We start from the raw sequence: 18,923 nt of genomic DNA on the forward strand, positions 1-18,923 counted from the left end.
TCAACAAGAAATCAAATAAATGTTCTTTGGCAAGAAAGTTCAGTCTAATCATCTCAACTATACAAGAATGAGGCTGCCAGACTCAAAATGAAGGACTACAACTTTGAGATGGAAAGCAGAACAAATATCAATAATGGGCATGTTGCAGGACTTCAACCTGAAAGAGCAAGAACAGAGCCCAAGTGAACAAGAAACTGACACTAAAAATGGCTGGCAAGGGCCTAATTTGAAGGAACAAAATAAGGGGAAGTATTGTGAAACAGGGACAACGAAGTAGAACAGAATTTCAGAAAACGTGTATTCACCTAAAATTTCTTACCTAATACCTCCAACTTCAGCCAAACTTCTGGAGCAGGGTCCAGTAGTTTTAAAGGACAAGACAAAAAAGGGCCTTAAATACTCAGCCAGTACCAGAGGAGGAAAAGAGGATATTTTTCCATTGGTCTTGGCTGATAAACTGAGATTACACCTCCTGTCTGTCTCTACACTCATAAAGACTGGAAGTTTGCTTTAATTTTAAAGAAGAAAATTTCAATTTTCATGTAAATTACCTGTGGAAACCCAGGGCACCAGGAATATTTCTCTGTCTGCTCTGCAGTGTCCTGACCCCCAGGGGAGCACTGAGTTTGACCCACATTTGTGGAGAAAGTTCCCTAGACTTTAAGATAGACTAGAATCCACAAAAGTGTGAAATAGATATAGAGAGTAGTGTAGGTGTATCACTTGGTGAGAAATTTAGGTTTGGGGATTTTTTAGTATGTTATGGATGGAAGCAAGATGGAGGGCACAGGGTGCTGTCCAGGGTTTCTTCTTCATGCTTCTTCTTCCTTCTTCTTGGGTTTGGGTGGCTGGGCAGAAAAGTCTGCAGTGGGGGCTCTTTGAGATCAGTCATTGGGTTAAAAGGGAAAATAATCTAGGTGTCAATTCTTAATTGGATAGTTTAGTCTTAAAAGACCTTGTAACAAGAGACCGTTAGCCATTTTGTGCCTTCTAATGAAAAGCTGCCGAACACATGGTTGTAAGACTGTTTTACTGATAGGGAATAATAAACACCTGAATCAGAACATGAACTACTGTCTCAAGTGCCTTCAATCCAGACCCAGAGAAACAGGTAATTATCTGATTCTAGAAGGGCTGTAACATTTCATTACAGAAACTACAGAAAACCAGTATTTTATATGGCGCTCTGCCACTCAGATGTAGCAGCTTACTTCTTACCACAGCGCCAGCAGGATGCCCTAATACCATGCAAACCACTGTTTCTCATCCATGATTTGGCACCTGCTTGTCCCTTAGAAAGTGCTTTAAGCACAGACTCATGGAAAGTAAGAGCAACGATGAGTTACTCAACACTGCAATGAACCTGCAAGAACCACACTAGAGAAATACTGCTTGGACACACAAATTCAACAGCACTGAGATTTTTATAACCACCAGGCACTTAGACAGTTATGAAACAGCCAATTACTTTACAGACCAAATTTAACCTGTTATGAAGATCTAATTTTTTTGTTCAAGTTCTTGCTCACCCTTTTCTTGGCAAGATTTGCTGCTTTCAGAACACCTAACTTTCACGAAATAGAATAAAAATGTTATATTCAGAAAACATACTCGATTCAAAATATGTGGACAATTATTCAGTGCTACAGGTTAAATGTTACTTAACAATCCACTACAGATAACCTGACTACAGAAAAACGGTATAAAGGTCCTGTCATATCCAGTATTAGCCTTTCTGGCAAGCAAATGATCAGGAGCATTTCTACCGGCAGAGCGATAAATGCTGATTAGCAGTTAGCAAAGAGAAAGAAGAATGGTCAAAAACAGTGTTTCATCTTAAAACGTAAAAAGGGAGAAAATCACAATTCCATGCTGAACTGCTTAACAAGCCTGGTGGGGAGAGAATGCAGAAGCAACTCTAAACTGGCAGCAAGTGTCCTGTGGTTTTATGCTTATGAAGCAAAAAAGGTTATGAAAGCCCCGGATGGAAAAGGAACATATAGCATAGGCAAACTAACATATCCAATTTGTAGAAGTCTACTACTAGTACCACCACAAATGTTTTCAGTATAGCCTAAAGGTAATTGGTCAATAAAAGTGGTAACATTACCATATAGTAGTAATCTTTGAAGACCAGCTGTATAATGCAGTTTTTCAACAGTATTATTTCAATTCAGTATCTCTTCCACTGTCACTGGGCTATAGTTTAGTTCGTCTGCTTGAACTTTTTTAAAGCAAAAAACTGCCCAACATGTGCCTTTTTAGGTAGCGAAAGATTTTCATTACCACAAAGTTGCTAAGGAACTGCTTAAAGCCGTCTAACATGACTGAAGAGAATTTTAAAGCAAACTGAGCTTATAGCCCACAGTCAGAATTATAAGCCAGTAACATGAGCACAAATGAAAATAAATCCTACCATTCCTTCTGCAAATTCAAATCTTGGCAGAAAGCTAAGTGCTTCTAATCATAGAATGGTTTGTGTTGGAAGGAATCTTAAAAATCATCTAGTTCCAACTCCCCTCTCCTCCATGCACATGGACACCTTCCACTAGACCAAGTTATGCAGAGCCAAATCCAGCCTGGCCTCAAACACTTCCAGAGATGGGGCTTCCACAGCTCCTCTGGGCCACATGTTCCTGTGCCTCACCACCCTCACAGTAAAGAATTTCTTCCTAACATCTAAACTAAACCTGTCCTTTTCCTCAGTTTTTAGCCACTTCCCTTCACTCTATCACTACATGCCTGTGTAAAAAGTTCTTCTCCAGCTCTCCTCTAGGCTCTTCTTGTGGGGTCATCCCCTCCTGGTAGTGGTGGGGCTGAAAGACTTGATTAACATGAACACCCCTGTTCTTGGTTGCCAGCAGCTTTTTATGGCACAGAATGCTTCTGTAGACTTGCATAGCCAGGAATTAATATCCAGGTCTCCTGACTTTATATCCATACTCAAAGACTGACTTCAGGGTAGTTTAAGTGCATCTATAGTTACTTCCATTCTCAGGCAGTCTGATTAATTTGAGTAAATGCCAAAGTAGTGAAACTGACTTCATTTTTTTCTGAGGTTTTTAAAAACTGCATAAAGGAAACAGAATGCCAATAACTTCTTACTGGCTCATTTTTTTACAGGTACTACAGAAAACAGTCTCCCATTAGGCTCAAGCCTAACGAACTACTGCAGACAAAGGAGGTCAGTTACAGCAATACAGAAATTAGTGTCATGCTCCACTGGTATATAGATTCACCCATTTATTTACAAATAATTTAATCCTTATTTTGAAAGACCATTTAGTTCAAAATTATTTGGTATTTGTAATAACTTCAGTGTTACTGAACATCAGATTAAGCTTTTCATAGCCTGAGAAAGAAATTGACACGCTTGAAGCTCTTTCTATTAAAAACACCATAATAATGCACAAGTGCACAGCACTATTTTTCAAAGTGACACTCTCGTCATCTATTTCTACTAAATGTGGTGTATCTTCAGTTTACACACAGCAGCTACTCTGGAGGTAAGTTCAGCTTCACTACATCAAGGCTCCCTACTTAATAGGCTACCTTAACTCATAGTTAAAAGTAAATATTGACATATTAAGATTGTAAACTCTAAACGCCTATTTTAGTGTTAAGAATGAGTAACTAACAGTGTCAAAGACTGCATGAAAGGGGGATGAAAACCCAACCTTCAGCCTATTCTTGAGGAAGTAGATTTCTCACAGCAGAAGAAAAAAGGAACTATCCTTGAATAGCCCCAGTGTGAGCAAAAACTATACCTTAAAAATGAAACCTGACAAACTGAAAAAGTGCACCACATAATTTTGCTGCTTGCAGTAATGGGGAAAATGAACAACTTAATGTCTCTGCCATATGTACCTTAGCAAGGGACTATAATGTCCCAAAAAAAATCAGAATTTCATCATTTTATCTCAGATATCAACTCATTCACTTCAGTTATTTTTCCCCCTAACTTCAGAGGAATAGTCCAACTTGAAAAATGAAACATTTCCTAGAATAATTGGAAGAGGTATTATGAAATTTAAGCCAACGATACAATTCTAATTGGAACTATTATGAACAGTGAAGAAACAATGGGATATGAAAGACATCTTCAGAAAATCTTTTTCTCATATTATTACAGTAGTATGTATCACACTGACAACAAAACACTTTAAAATGTTTTCCACTCAACAAAATATTTTGAGGAAATAAATACTCCACAACATAAGAAATTTTCTAATGCAGTTCTTTCACTTATATTTTTTTGGTTGTTCTAAGCAAATAACCTAGAAGAAAATTAGTATGGCCATCCTTTCACTCAGTTTAATTCTTGAAAGAGTAACTGCCATGCTTAGTTCCTACAATGAAGACAAAATATTCCTCAATTAATTTTAAAAAACTAAAATCAAAATACTCATGTTTAAAGCTTGAGGATCTCTTCCCCTCATCTTTCAATAATCAACTAGACAAAATACACTAAGTAATAGTTAAATAAATGAGTAATTTTCACTTAAATAAATTATTGCAACATGTATGTATAGTTTTAATATATTAAGTATCAGTTTTGTATGATGGGAGAGGACAAAATGTTTATTATATATTTAAAAAAAAATTGGTCTACAATGCATTACTCTAACTTCATACCTGTCTAATCACACCAGCCTACAACCAGAGGAAACCATTAATTCTTCTCTCTAAAATTTGCAGCTGGAGGTGCAAATTCCACTTTTCATCAGCAAACAGCACTCCAGAATCAAAAATCAAAATAAGACATGAAAATATCAATTTTGCCTTCTGTGGTGATAGAAATAATTTAGGAATGATTTAAGGGTGACAAAACATGCCTGACTATTAACTCCTTCAAAAACTCTCTCCATCTCAAGAAAAGAATATTACTGCAGAGGAGACAGCAGCAGGATGTAGCCAAAAGTGTACTCAATATAACAAATGAATATTAAAACAGAAAAAAGGGGCAAATTTTTAAGAGAAGGCAATGATTGACAGGCAAAATTTGCCAGACACCACAGGTAGGGTCTTCATCACAGAAATAATCTGTAATCAGAAAGAAAGTGTTTCCTTAAAGATAAGTCCCATATCAAACACCAATTTTCTCCTGATGGGAAACCTGGAGCATTGTGAGTGTGGGAGATTACTGCACAAACACACTGATTTCTATTCTCCATTGTTGCTACTGACATCAGTTGAACTCAGATGGCTTGAATATCTTTGAAGAAGTTCTGGATGCTGCACCTTCTTCTCAGCAGGTCTCTCTGTAACAATTGCTCCACAGGTGCCAATTCTACAGTGAAAACAGCCGGATTTTCATATGGTTGCATGAAATTTCTGACTGCAGTCCTTTACCACATTTTTAACAGCCATAGAAAAAGACTTCTATTTTTTAATAGAAAATAAAGTATACAGTAGTTAAAAAACTGTCCCTCTACTGGACAAACATATTCAACTTCAATAAAATTCAGCATCCCCATTGCATAAATAGGTTACTGAGGCATTTTGTAGTTTCAGTGATAAGTTTCTATTTCATGGCAGGTTTAAAATTTGTAACATTCATATTTTACCTGTATATATGAATTACAAAATGAGTGACTAGCATCTTCAGCTGACAGTATTACACAAATCTTCAAAATAAACACAAGAGCAGTCCCCATAAAAATGGTATGTATCTGTCAACAAAACCATGGGTACAACTACTCAGCCACATAACAGATTCACTACAATAGGTTGAAGCTTTTTATGAACTACAAGTCTGTAGTTACAGTCAGTCATAACACATATGCACAGCCAGGTTAAGCCGAAGTGGCATAGTAAACTACAGTGACTCATACTACATTTTTAAGACTGGACTTTGAAACTTTAATGATATTCTTGCAATGTTTTTCAGTCATGAAGGCAAAAGGAAGTAAGAATCACTGGATGGATCCTTTCTACCTAGACACAATACCTGAATGCAATGTTAAACCAGATTCTGCCCTAATCTTGTCAATGTTGTAAGACCATGAGCAAACAAGCAAACAACAAAAAAAAAAAGGAGGAACTATACTTTCCACCAGTAGACAAGAATAACTAGAAATTAAAGTATAAAGGCAAGGAAAGAGTTGGATTGGGCTAGGCAGATAGAGAGTGAAATTACAGAATCATGTAAATATTGATCAAATGGAGCACAGTTCCCAGGGGGGAAGAAAAGTATCTTGACCTGAAAGGAAGGCAGTGTTATGATCAAGAGACTGAACACAATTTAGGTCAAAGACTCTGTCAAGTGATTAAACCAAGCAAATGAGATAGAGCCACTGAATGTGAAGAATTGTCACTAATGTGAACAAACACATAACGTTTGCCGTGCAACTCTTGAACCCCTCAGCATAACTTTGCCAAAGAACATCAGTAACTTAAGAAGGCAGCAAAAAAAAAATTAAAATGAAGAGCAGTAAGCTTTTTAGCTCTGTAAACTCTCAGTTTCAGCTTGTAATTAATGTTAGAAAAAGCAACAGGAGCAGAACAAAGAGCCAGTACCTCACTTACCTCTCAGAGAAGACATTAAGAGCATATTAAAAATAGAAGAGACTAGGATTTAACTCTAAAAATAAAATATGCACAAATTATGCACCTAAATTCACCTTATTAGCAAATATTTAAGTTTAGCTAGATTACTTATCCGAGACTAACTGGAGATTTCTTTCTTCTGATTTCCCGTTTTTGTCTTCAAGGATAAATTATTTTTTTCTTCAGCAAATATTACTTAGCATGTATACGAAGAAAAGTGGCATTTTCAGACTTCTTTGTTCAATATTTATCTCAATCTCCCTCACCTCTTTAACCTAGGAAATCTGAAAAAAGACACATTCCAAAAAAGAACCAGTATCCTTCAAAAGGAAGGATATAAGAGAAATAACATGACATGACATTGGTAGAGTAAAACTAGTGCTAAGCTGCAACAACTCTAAAAGACTTTCCCCTACTTGAAGTTACTGCAAGTTTTCATCTTTCACTGATTTTTACTGATAAACAGCTAGCTTGAAAGCAAACAGAAAGAGACTCTATGACAAACATTAGAAACAGCATTCCAATTTCAAAAACCGTAGCATTTAGTGTAAAAGGTAAACGTGCTGCTGTGTTCCGTCTATGGCAAATTTGTGGGCACAGCTGCAGTAAAAATGTACACCAGTCTATGACCATTTCTATTAAGTCATGGCTGACTGGTGTTTTTACCCAGCAGAAAATATAACAAGATCCAATGGATGAAAGATTAAGTTGGACAGTTTTTAATTAGAGATAAGGCAAACATTTTTAGTAACCATTAAAAAACCTTCAGAAGTTACGTGTCATTTCAAGCTTTGAAATCACAACCAGACTCCTGTCCCAAAAGCTCTTTTATATATTGAGGAAAAATTATGATTTGTATTACACAGGAAGTTCCACAAGACAAGGACAGTACTCATTTTATAACCTCTTAAAATGCTATTTTTCATGTAGGAACAGAACAAAACTTACAGATCTTCCTAAACATTCTCGAAACGTACATTCTTCCAACCTTCTTAATTTACACTTTCTTGGCAGAAGAGGGCAAGGATAGGAAGCAACTCATTAAAAAAACCTTAAGAAGTAGTATCAAAAAACTGTTAACAATTAAAATTCCTACTAACAAAGCTGAGTGAGTGAAACACTAAGACTCACTTGTGCTGTAGCCGGTGATTAAAATAATCTCATTAGGTATAAAATTGTGGTTTTACTTTGTATTTCATCATTTGCAGTCTCTTTGTGAGTGCATTGGCATCACATAATGCAAGCTGGTTCACAATTCACTGTGACAACACCCGTAGGTACAACACTGTTTTTGTGACCTCAGTTTGTCACTGCAAGAACAATTAGTTAATCAGATACCAACAAGAAACTGTAAAATTATTTCTTATAGTTTGAGCTGTATTTCTCCTTATTTTGCATTCTTCTGGTATCAGAAAAAAAAATTTCGGCCATGACATACACACACAGAGCACACCAATTCTCTTGTTTTTTTTTTTTTGGCATAACCACAGTATGCATGTGTTTCAGAGTATTTCTGTAGATGTGCCAGCATTTAGCAGAGGGAATTTAGCACATTAACATTACATATACACCCATTAGCAAGAAGGCCAGTTTCTGAGAAAATTACTTTCAGAGTTTTCCCCATATGGCTTCAAATAGGCACTCAAGATACAGAACTGACAGCTCTGTCAAGAATTTTAGGTACATAATTTCACTAGTTGCATTCCCACGCATCATTATATTAAGCAATGCTGTCTGAAAGCTATAAAAAACTCCTCTTGCTTGGCAACATAGGACTTTTATCTTTTTCTTTATAGATACTTTAACAATACCCTGAATAGTTTTCCAAAACTAGAAAGATATGAAGCACTCAGCTTGATCTGCCTTTAAAACAAAGATTTTCACAGAATACCAAAACACATACAGAGAACAGAATATTAGGGGGAGAAGAAGTGGAGAAAAGCAACAAAACTGATGTAAAACTGCCATGAGAATTCATCATAAACCCCATCAAAAATCCAGCTCTTCTTTGCAGGGAGGAAAAAAACACATTTTCATCTGATCAGTGTGCCATCATTTCTAAACTTGTACATTACCAAGAAAAGACTTATAAAGTGGATCAGATTAATATCAAACTATTATTACCAGCCTATCATTTTAAAGGCCAGATTAAGAATGCATTCAAAGAAAAACATGATACAAATACCATGATTTTAATTGACTAGGATTGTATTATCATCAGCAGAAATCATATAATAAAGGCACTGCCATATGAGTAAGGACCAAAGAACCAATTAACACAACAGCAGAATATACATAATTAATAACTTTGTGCAGTTGAAGATTGCCAATAATTCAGCAAAGAAAAATGAAAAGATGAAGTGAGAAGCAGTATTAAACAGTACAGCTTTATTTTAACTCCACAGTTTTTTTAATTCCTCAAGTCAATAACATCCCTATCTACTAAACAGTCTGCACAAAAAATTTCAAAAACCTCTGCTCAAAAAGAATGTTTTTTTCTCAAACTATTAGAAATAGTGTTTAATATGCCACAGAAAACTTCACCTAATCAATATTCTAGGAAATACTTGTTCTGCTGCTCTAATAAATACAATTTGATTTGTCATCGTAAAGAAGGTATCAACCAGCACATCACCACCTACACCTCTTGCTCAGAACTAACAGACCTAGAACTCAGAATACTACTTTTTAACAACTTGTAGTTTGCAGGCAAGAAAACAATCTGATTTAAGAGAAATAGCACATCAATAAAGAAAAAGTATGAAATTATTTCTCATAATAACTAGTGGTTTTGAGTCCAAACCTGAACACTTCTGCAAGCCAAAAGATGCACTGGCCTACTCTCAAAAATGTCAGAAGTCAAACTTTTTGCTCTATTATGAAACAACAAACTTGGACACTCAGTTATCCACTAGTTTTTGACCATAAGCTAATGAATCACACAGGTTCCAATGTTCTCTTAATATGTAAACCATACCCCTAATAAAAAAAAAATTAAACTGTCTGCCATTTTTTATTGTTTTGAAACAGAAATGGATTACAGCCCAATCCTTCTTGTCTACATGACAGAAAATACTGTACTGTCAGCGTTTCAATACTACTGAAACAGACAACCTCTAAGTACCAAGTGTCAGGTAAGACTTAGAATTATTTTGCCACACAGATTTTAGTAAAACACAATATAAAATTCCAAACAGATCTTAGTTATTTCACAAACTCTGTCCTGTGAATGTGTTCAGGGACACTGTGACAATGTGTTGGAAGAGAGTTATCGAGACCTCAGTAATGTTAACCATGACCCTGATTCTGCACTTGGATCCACACAAGCAAACCCTTTTACACACCCACTAAAGCTTCAAATAAAGAAAATTCAGAGTTACTAATGTGGAGGAAGCAGATGGTAAGCAAAAGTACAAAAGAATCACATGTGAACTAAATTCTGAATTCATATGTAGTGCTGCACGCCACCTAAACAGGTCAGCAATAGTCCGTACCAAATATGTAATGATAACCAAAAAGCTGGTATGTATTTTTGAAAGAACATGAAAGAGGAAAGAAAAACCAACCAACCACTAGCATTCATAAACTCATAGAATGGTTTGGATTGGAACAGACCTCTGAAAATCATCTAGTCCAACTTCTCCGCCATGGGCTGGGAACATGTTGATCACTAGATCATGTTGATCAATGCCCCATCTAATCTTCTGAACACTGCAATGACAGGGCATCCACAATCTCTCTGGGCAACCTGCTCCAGTGTCTCATCACCCTCATCAAGAACTTCTTCCTTAAATCCAGTCTAAATCCATAATCGTTCAATTTAAAACCATTGCCCCTTGTTCTGCCACTACAAGCCCTGGTCAAATGTCTCTCTCCATCTTTCTTGTAAGCCCCCTTTAAGTACTGAATAGCTACAAGAATGTTTCTCTGGAGCCTTCTCTTCTGCAGGCTGGACAACTGTCTCAGTCTGCCTTCACAGCAAAGGTCTTCTTGCCCTTGAATCACTTCAATGGCCCTATGGACCCATTTCAACAGATCTGAGTTTGTCTTGTGCTGGGGGCCCCTCAGCCAGCCCCTCATGTAGTATTCCAGGTGAGGTCTGAGAAGAGCTGAGAGGAGTGGTTGGTACACCAAAGGGTTGTGTTGCTATCCAAAGGGACTTGGGCAGGCTGGATATATGGTTTGACAGGAACCTCATGACATTCAACAAGAGGAAGTGAAATGTCCTGCACTGGAGGGGACAAGCACCAGTACAAGCTGGATGATGTCCAGCTGGAAGAAAGCCTTGTGAAAAAGAACCTGAGCCTCCTGGTGGACACCAAGTCAATCGTGAGCCATCCTGGGCTGCTCCAGGAGAAGTACTGCCCACAGGCTGAGGAAAATGATCCTTCCCCTGTATGCAACAATGGTGAGGCCTCACGTGGAGTAGCATAATCATTGCTGGGCTCCACAGTATAAGAGTCATATAGGTACTGTAAAGAGTACAGCAAAGGCCACCAAGATGATGAAAGGATAGGAAGGGCAGGGAAGGGCACCTCACATATGAGAGCAAGCCACAAGAGAGCTTTTTAATTATATTACTTTTCTGTACCTTGAGAAATACTGGGCAAAATATTCTCCTACTAAATAAAAAAACACCACAAAATTATAATAAGTATCTTGCAAAATTCACTACACAACCAGCTTACAAAATTAAAGATGGCAGGAGCTCAGATACAAGCACAGAGAATGACCAACCTGATGAGCTCAATCACCACAAATGCTCACGAACACACTGTCCCCTGGGCATGTTGTAAGGTCTGCTCACAAACAGCATGCAGGTTTCTAATACTACATATATAGCTGGGTTCCAGCAGTTACAGCAGCTCAGCTAACATGCAACATCTCCTTAAGACAACAGAATTTAACTGTCTCAATCAAATTTATCTAGTACCTGTAAGTGACCTGGCTTGTCACAAACTTTGCACCTTAGTTTAAAACTCTTTGCTTTAAACTGAACTAATACAACACAACTTTAGTCTCTCTCAGAAGAAAAGCCACGCACATTACCTTCTGAGGGGTCAAAATCCTCTGCCTGAACTTTTCAATCGTCTCTTGACCTGCAGCTGCCCATGCACTAGCAAATGCTTCGGCTTTATCTTGATCCAGGTGAATGCTTTGCAGCTGCTGTTGTAGTGAAGCAGGCTTCAAATTGTGGTAGACTGCCTGTTAAAGGAAAAATAACTGCTGTTGCCAGGTGCTGTTCTACAGGTTGTAGCAGATACGTTCTAGCACAAATGGCCACCGTGTTCACTCAAGATTTTTACTAGCAACTCCGCTAGGGGAACTATCTGCATCCTTTTCATCTTAACCCTCTTACTTGGTAGATGGAAAACTGTAACTATCTCAAAATGCAGTGTAACAAATTATTCTTCTCAAGATAGACACACTACAAAAAAAATGTAGACACAAGTAAGATCTGAGTATATGTACAGATTTCCACTGTACATAATCACAAAGCAGCTATCAATGAAAAACAGATGGGCTTTGAAGCCAATTGTGACCATCAAGAAAGGAGAACTTTTCCAAATTCACACTATTCAAGCAAAATTAAACTACAAGGCAATATTCTGAAAAACCAAGAAGTTTGCCTAAACTGAATGGGTTAGATATTACCTCCCTACTAGGGTCCATTTTTTTGGGAATGGTTCTTCACTTTCAAAACAGGATTGTGTCACCACCAAGTCAGATAAAAAAAGAAGCAACATACATGGCAAAAACTGTATAGCAGTCTTTTTATCTATAATACCTCCACAGACCAAAGTGCTGTTAAAACAGTTATTATCTGACAGAACAAGCAGCTGCTCCAAGAAGCACAGCTATCAGCAGGAAAACAAAGAATTCTCATCCAACATGTAGTCCATCTTGGACTCTTTTTTGGGAAGATATTAATATTCTTCCCTCTTTTTTTTTTTTAATGCATAAGAATCATGAAGAGAATTAACTGCTTTTTCTGCTCATCTTCAGTAATTATAATATAAATTAAGCAGTCTGAGGAAATCAGGACAAGGTAATTCTGCTGTTTTGCTGAGATGAAAATAAAAAAATTCCAGTCTGGAGGTGACCTCAGGTTTTATTTTGATTTTTGGTGGATGGGAGCCATGAGGAGAACTGTTTGTTTTATTTCTAATACAGTGGAATGTGTTAATTAAGTAAACTGATCATAAATTGACATGTGTAAGAAAGGAACGGGTTTAAACCCACCAAAAGACCATCATTATGCACACCCTCTGTACAAGACTCCACTTTCTATATTTACATTAAATGGGTAGATAACAGCATTTTTAAAACAGTTATTTTTATATAACTGTTTATATACATTAAACATTTTTATATGTTTATATAAAAAACATAATTTTTAAAACAGTTACCATATTTACTGGGTAATACAACAGCTTCCCAGCTTTAGTAGAGGTAGACCACAGAATCAGAAAACCTTCTCTGTTTACAAGGTTACTGCACCGGGCTGCACCATGCAGTCATCCACTCCTCCAAATTCTTGAGCTACATTAGTTGTGCCTGTCCACCTCAGTACAGCCTGCTTCTGTGCATGAAAATTTTCCATAACTGACTCCTAACGTAAGTTAAGCTGTGCTCAGTAATGTTATCTAAAATTTTCCTCACAAGAACTTAAAAAATGCATGGCTGGCTTGATACGATGAATAAGAGAGAATACTAATCTCATAATTTTCAAGAGTTCCCTTGGAGTATTGCAGACCTCACTAATATTATTTATATTTACATTAGCTGAAAAACCACTGCACAAAGGCACCTAGTCCCATCCAAATCAGAAAGGCCTGAAACAAAAAGCAGTTAAATCATAACCCCAAAACATACAAAATATACTACAGATATATTTTCACTAATTCCTTTTTAACTTCACTATCCTATTTTTGAAATCTATAGCTGGATAAAAAAAATACATTTATTAATGCCTAATAGTGAAAACAAAATACCTGCTCCAAAATGAATGATATAGTTTCAAGAACCAGATGAAGATCCTGTTTTTCCAATGAAAAAGCTATTTGAAGTTTTTCTTCCTCCTCTTCACTGAAGGTACTTTCAGCCTGAAGCACAAAAATGGTTAGTCCTGACATTTCATTTAAGGACAAATAATATAGTTATCAAAATAAAAACTTTCTCCTCATCTTTATGAACACAGTGGCTATACAGTTGTTTCTAAACAGAAATCACAAAGCAGGTACAATTCCTCTCACTGAAAATAAAAACTAAAAGCCCACACAGTACCACAGGATTATCTGACATACATCAGAAGAAAAAGCTTTCTCTTTGTACCTCATAGACACTATGGAAATATTAGTCTTTCAATTATCAGATCATCTCCAACAAACTTTTATAAACAAAAATAAGGCAAATACAAACTGCGTTAGTTAAATCACACCCCAGAAAACAGAAGGCAAAACTATAGTTAAGTTAGTTATGTATGCGTCTTCCATTCTGGATACCCTTCTAAAAATCACCCATGCTGCTGCAAAGGAAATAAAGGCCTAATGCATATTTATTTTGAAAGTCAAATTTGAATCTATAGCCTACTGAGTTACTGAAGACAATTGAGAATCTGCTGTACTTTTAAAATACAGCAGTTGTATTTACTATACTACAGCAAATTAAATAGTAATTTAAAATCCAGATATTGCCTTCTTTTAAAATCCAATTACTAACAAACACCACATTTAGACCACTTAGCAATCCGAAATTGCAAAGCTAGACAAGCAAAACAATTTAGCTGTCCAAATAAAAAAATGAGGCAATTACACAAAACTTTCAATGATCACAACGTTTATAACAAGAGTATCAAAGTGGAAACATTATTTGAATCATTAGTTGTTAAAAGGAAACACAGAGTTCCCAGTGTCTGCTTTGCTAAGGCAATGAAGTTCATTTCAAGCTTCCAGCAATTTAACTAGTTACTTAGGTACTTTAGAAAGTAAAACTATTCATGAGATTGAGTGGGCTGAATTACAATAACCACTTCAGCTCATGTAAATGCCAATTAAAACTGTGAAGAGCTACTAAAATGCTATGGAGTAGTGAAAAAGAATAAACCAAACAAACAAAAAGCTGGTGATGCATTCCTGTTACCTAGCAGTTAATATCCATGCAAAACAGAGAAAACTCTCTGCAATAACAGTGGCATCCAAGCTAGTGATAGAAAAAAAAACCAAACAAACAAACCAGCAACTGAATCAAATGAATCCTTACAGTCCCACACTTACAATCCTTAATATATTTGCATTTTTTCCATGCTGCTCCTGTAATATTTTACCATTTAGCCTATATGCATAAGTGTATAGAAAACAAATTCTGTGTTTCTTTTTATACTTTTTCTAAACACAAAGCAATGGAATAAACAAAATCTGACACCGTAAGACAATGAAACTAACAAAATAATTTCTGGTGTAAGATTCATTTTTCAGTCTCCCCAGCAATATTTAGTACAAAGTTTAGAGTTAGCCTGCATTTGACATTTGAGCACTGTGAAAAACTGACTACTGATTTTCTTTCTCTTTTTTTATTTATTTCTTTTGATTCTGCAATCAATAATTGTCTTATGCAAAGACGACAGAAATATTCACTAAAAGCTCTGGATTTAATTTTTTTCCTCAATTCCAGAGGTGTTTTCAGTTGATGGACATCCACAAATTCAGAAAAATACACAAAACATCTATTTAGTGTTTCCTTTGTGTTGTAAAACACAGAACATGTAACATTTTCTTAAGAAAGGATGTTCTTTGGTGGTTAATCTTTGCATACTTTCAAGCCTAATCAAGAAGAAAGATTAATTAACCCATGAAACACAGAGCAGCAGCGAACGAGCTCTGAGTGATGTGCAAGATTTAGAAAGACAAAACACTTGATGGAAGAGTTGCCTTGTTAAAGTTTAAGGCCTGACATGCATCAGTGACCTCAGACCTAGGGGAAGGGTAACAAAACCTGGGAAGAAGGATGTACCACCAACAGTGAACACAAATAATGCAGAATTTATGGGCCTCAAGGACATTCGGCAGAACTCCCAAGATAAGGGAGAAACTGATAAAGCCAATTCAGCAATTGTGCTGAAATTAGCTCTGACTGGGTGAAAGGTAATTCCTGCAGAGGAATCTGCAACCACCGGCTCACAGACCACAAACCCAAGAAGCCCACTGACTCAAAAGAAAAAAAAGAAAGAGTAGGCAGACTAATTAGCATGGGAAGCGAGAGAATCATTAACCAGTAGAAGACAGAATATTAACTAAAAAGAACTATGTAACTTATTGCCAATGAAAACTAAAGCCTCTGTTTGCTAAGATGCATAAACGGTAAAAAGTTTTGATGCTTGGGGTGCTTGCCTTGGGGAATGCCACTGAAAATCGAGCCTGCACAATTCTGAAATAAATAATCAATGTCTCGCTCGAGTGTGTAATTACTGGCTTTTTGCAAACCAGGTAACACATCCGATTTTTTTTTGGACAACATTCGTGAGGGCAGAGGACGAGTTTCTGCAAAAGGCCAAGCAACTCGCGGGTCCTCTGACAGCGCTCTCGGAGGCAGCAGCACCTGGAGGAGGCGGGCTACAACAAGCATCACTCGTTCGCATGCCATTCACCTTCTCAGGCTATTCGTTACCGGCTTTTACTTCATCCTCCCGAAATCAGTTCTGAAGAACTAGTGATGAATGGAATCAAGATCTAAAATCCTTACGAAGGAACGGAGGGGGCGGGGGTTGTGTTCAGGCTCCGTAGGCGCGCTTCCCAAGCTCCGGCTGGGCCCGGCCCCGCGTCCTCCCAGCACCGCCGAGCCCCCGCTCCCGCCCCACCCCAACCCACCCCACCCAGCGTCACACGACCCCCAGCCGGCTCCCCGCCAACCTTCAGGTGCAGCTTCTGAAGAAGGCGGGAGAGGAGACGCGGAAACCGGCCGGGGTCCACGGCGTTGAGCAGCGACACGGCCCTGCGGATGCTGGGAGGAGGGAGAGAGGGGTGTCAGAGGGGCCCTGGCCCCGCTGCGCCCCAGCATCTTGGCGGTACCTGCTCATCTCCATCCCGCCCCGCACCGCCCCGCCCCGTACGGCCCAGCTCGGCCCGGCCCGCCGGGGCAGCGGGGCCCGGCGGGAGCAGCGCCGCCGGAACGCCGGTACCTGTCGCTCTCCGGCACGACGGGCGCCGCCATGGCTGTGGCACGGGCCCGCCCCCTACGGCGGCCTGGCGGGGCCAAGCGCTGCCTCGCCGCTCTCAGCGAGGGCAGCGCGGACCCAGAGGATCACGGAATGAACTTGGTGGAGAAAGACGTCTGGGATCGTCCTGTTCCAGCCCATCATCGGACACCACCATGTCAGCCAGACTACAGCACTGGAGTGTCACGTCCAGTTTTTCCTTAAATACCCCCAGGGACGGTGACTCTACCACCTCCCCGGGCAATCCATTCTAATGTTTAATTACAATTTCCGTGAAGAAATTCCTTCTTAGATCCAGCCTTAACCTCGCCGGGCGCAGCCTGAGGCTGTGTCCTCTCTCTTCGTCGCCGGTAGCCTGGGCGAAGGTGCCGAGCCTCGCCGGGCGCCCCCTGAGGGCGCTCCCCGCGGGCTCCGCAGCGGCGGCGGCCGCAGGGCTGCGGCGGAACCCCGGCGGGGACGGCTCCGAGCCGCCCTGTTGCCCACCAGCAGGCAGCGGGGACCAGTGCTCATCCTTGAGTATCATCCCTGAGCCCTCACTGTTCTGCCTCTCAGGAACCACAGGGATATTTGTTCCCATGGGGGAGTGCACCGTCAGCCCTAAAATACCTGTCATCACCATCCTTGCTTGTAGGCCATGAACTTGTCAAAGCAAGCTGCCGCCCTTAGAGCAACAGCGAGTTGTTCTGGAGGCCATGGAATCTACAGTTTCTGCCTTCCCCAAACAACCTGTGCCCAGATAATGCTCCCAAAGTCCCACCCCATCCCACGCCATTGAACTCCCCTGCACAAGACACAGAGCACACCATGCCTTGTTTCAGGCCGAGTACAAGGTTCTCAAGCTACAAGAACAGAACCATTAACTTTTAAGCATTGGATTGAGTGTTTCTACTTCACTTGAATGTGTGAAAAATGTGTATTTTATGATTGGCTTTTTGCAACTATTAAAATGAATATTACAGATGTTGTGCTAGAAAGTAATCTGTATTAATTCTCTTAAGTAGTGTGGTAAATATAGTTTTAGGTTATAACAAAATGTAAAAATAGAAACTATGCTATGTAGGATACATTTTTTCTCTAAAGAAAGGACTCGCACTGAGATAGCAGTCACAGGACACCTAAATCATTCAGAGAAAGGGAATTTATTGATCCATTATCAGGAGAAACAAACTTCTTCCCACCTAGCACAGCCAGGATGACACTGTTAGGCTTATGAGGAAGAAGTTGACACTGACTAGACAGAATCCTGTATTTGAATGGAATTTATGCATCATGTATGAGGTGTATGAATATTTTTTAGGGTTATTTTAGCTTTTAATGGTTAATCCTTTGTTAACAGGTGTCCTTTTTTGGGCTTGTGCTGCCCAGAAAAAGGTACCCAGATGTCCATAACTCTTGGTTTCTATTGTCTCATATTGTCCTAATTCAAATTGTCCAAATTATTATTTCTCTAATTGTATTACTATTTTTATAACCATTTTATTACTATTAAACTTTTAAAATTTTAAAAACAAGTGATTGGCATTTTTTACAAATGGATCTAATGTCTGTGAGACCTTTATTTTCCATCAGGTTTGGCTGAAATTGAAAAACAGGATCAAAGACAATGGGATGAGCAAACCGAGGAACAGGCAGCATAACTGCATAAGCCTTGTTTTCCTAGGAAGCCAACTAAAAATATTAAGTCTTTTGAAGACTTCTTCAGAATGTGGCTGCAAAGGTTTATAATATGTGTCACGAATGTAATAAATGGTAATCAATTATGGTAACCTGAAGAGACAGGTGGGAAAAGGTTGGAAATTTTTGAGAGTACTGTGAAGAAATGTTTTATAAACATATATGCTGAAATCTTGCCTCTATTAACTGAAGGGAATTTAGTCAGTAGGGTCAACTTCAATATGGTCACCATTGCAGCCAGAACATCTGAAAAGATAATTTCTGACTAAATAGACTTGGCCTTAAAAAGCAACTTTAGCAGAAAAAAAGCCCTGTGAGAGACATGGCCATATTCCAACAGGAGTTTTAAAGCAGAGAATTCCTGCCTGAGACTTAAAACTCGTTTGTACTATACTCTGTCCTGGGTAACCCAAAATGTTATTGGATTCCATATCTATCTGTGCCCAAAATAGTTACTGACACTTTAAGGCCCAGCGCCACAGCCAGA

General features: G+C 38.6%; 1 protein-coding gene across 2 annotated transcripts in view; it reads right to left on the minus strand.

Moving 5' to 3' along the window:
* Nucleotides 1–16,772, minus strand: part of COMMD10 (COMM domain containing 10) — a 106,971-nt gene extending 90,199 nt beyond the window's left edge. For both annotated transcript variants that reach the window (XM_066569560.1, XM_066569561.1), the window contains exons 1-4: nt 16,727–16,772; nt 16,458–16,548; nt 13,545–13,655; nt 11,599–11,754 (exon numbers count right to left, since the gene is read on the minus strand). In XM_066569560.1, the coding sequence (XP_066425657.1) occupies nt 11,599–11,754; nt 13,545–13,655; nt 16,458–16,548; nt 16,727–16,758 (390 nt within the window). In that variant the 5' untranslated portion in view covers nt 16,759–16,772. The remainder of the gene's footprint in view (nt 1–11,598; nt 11,755–13,544; nt 13,656–16,457; nt 16,549–16,726) is intronic.
* Nucleotides 16,773–18,923: the final 2,151 nt, after the last annotated feature.

Source organism: Molothrus aeneus, chromosome Z, assembly GCF_037042795.1.
Source record: "Molothrus aeneus isolate 106 chromosome Z, BPBGC_Maene_1.0, whole genome shotgun sequence".
Lineage (NCBI taxonomy): Eukaryota > Metazoa > Chordata > Aves > Passeriformes > Icteridae > Molothrus > Molothrus aeneus.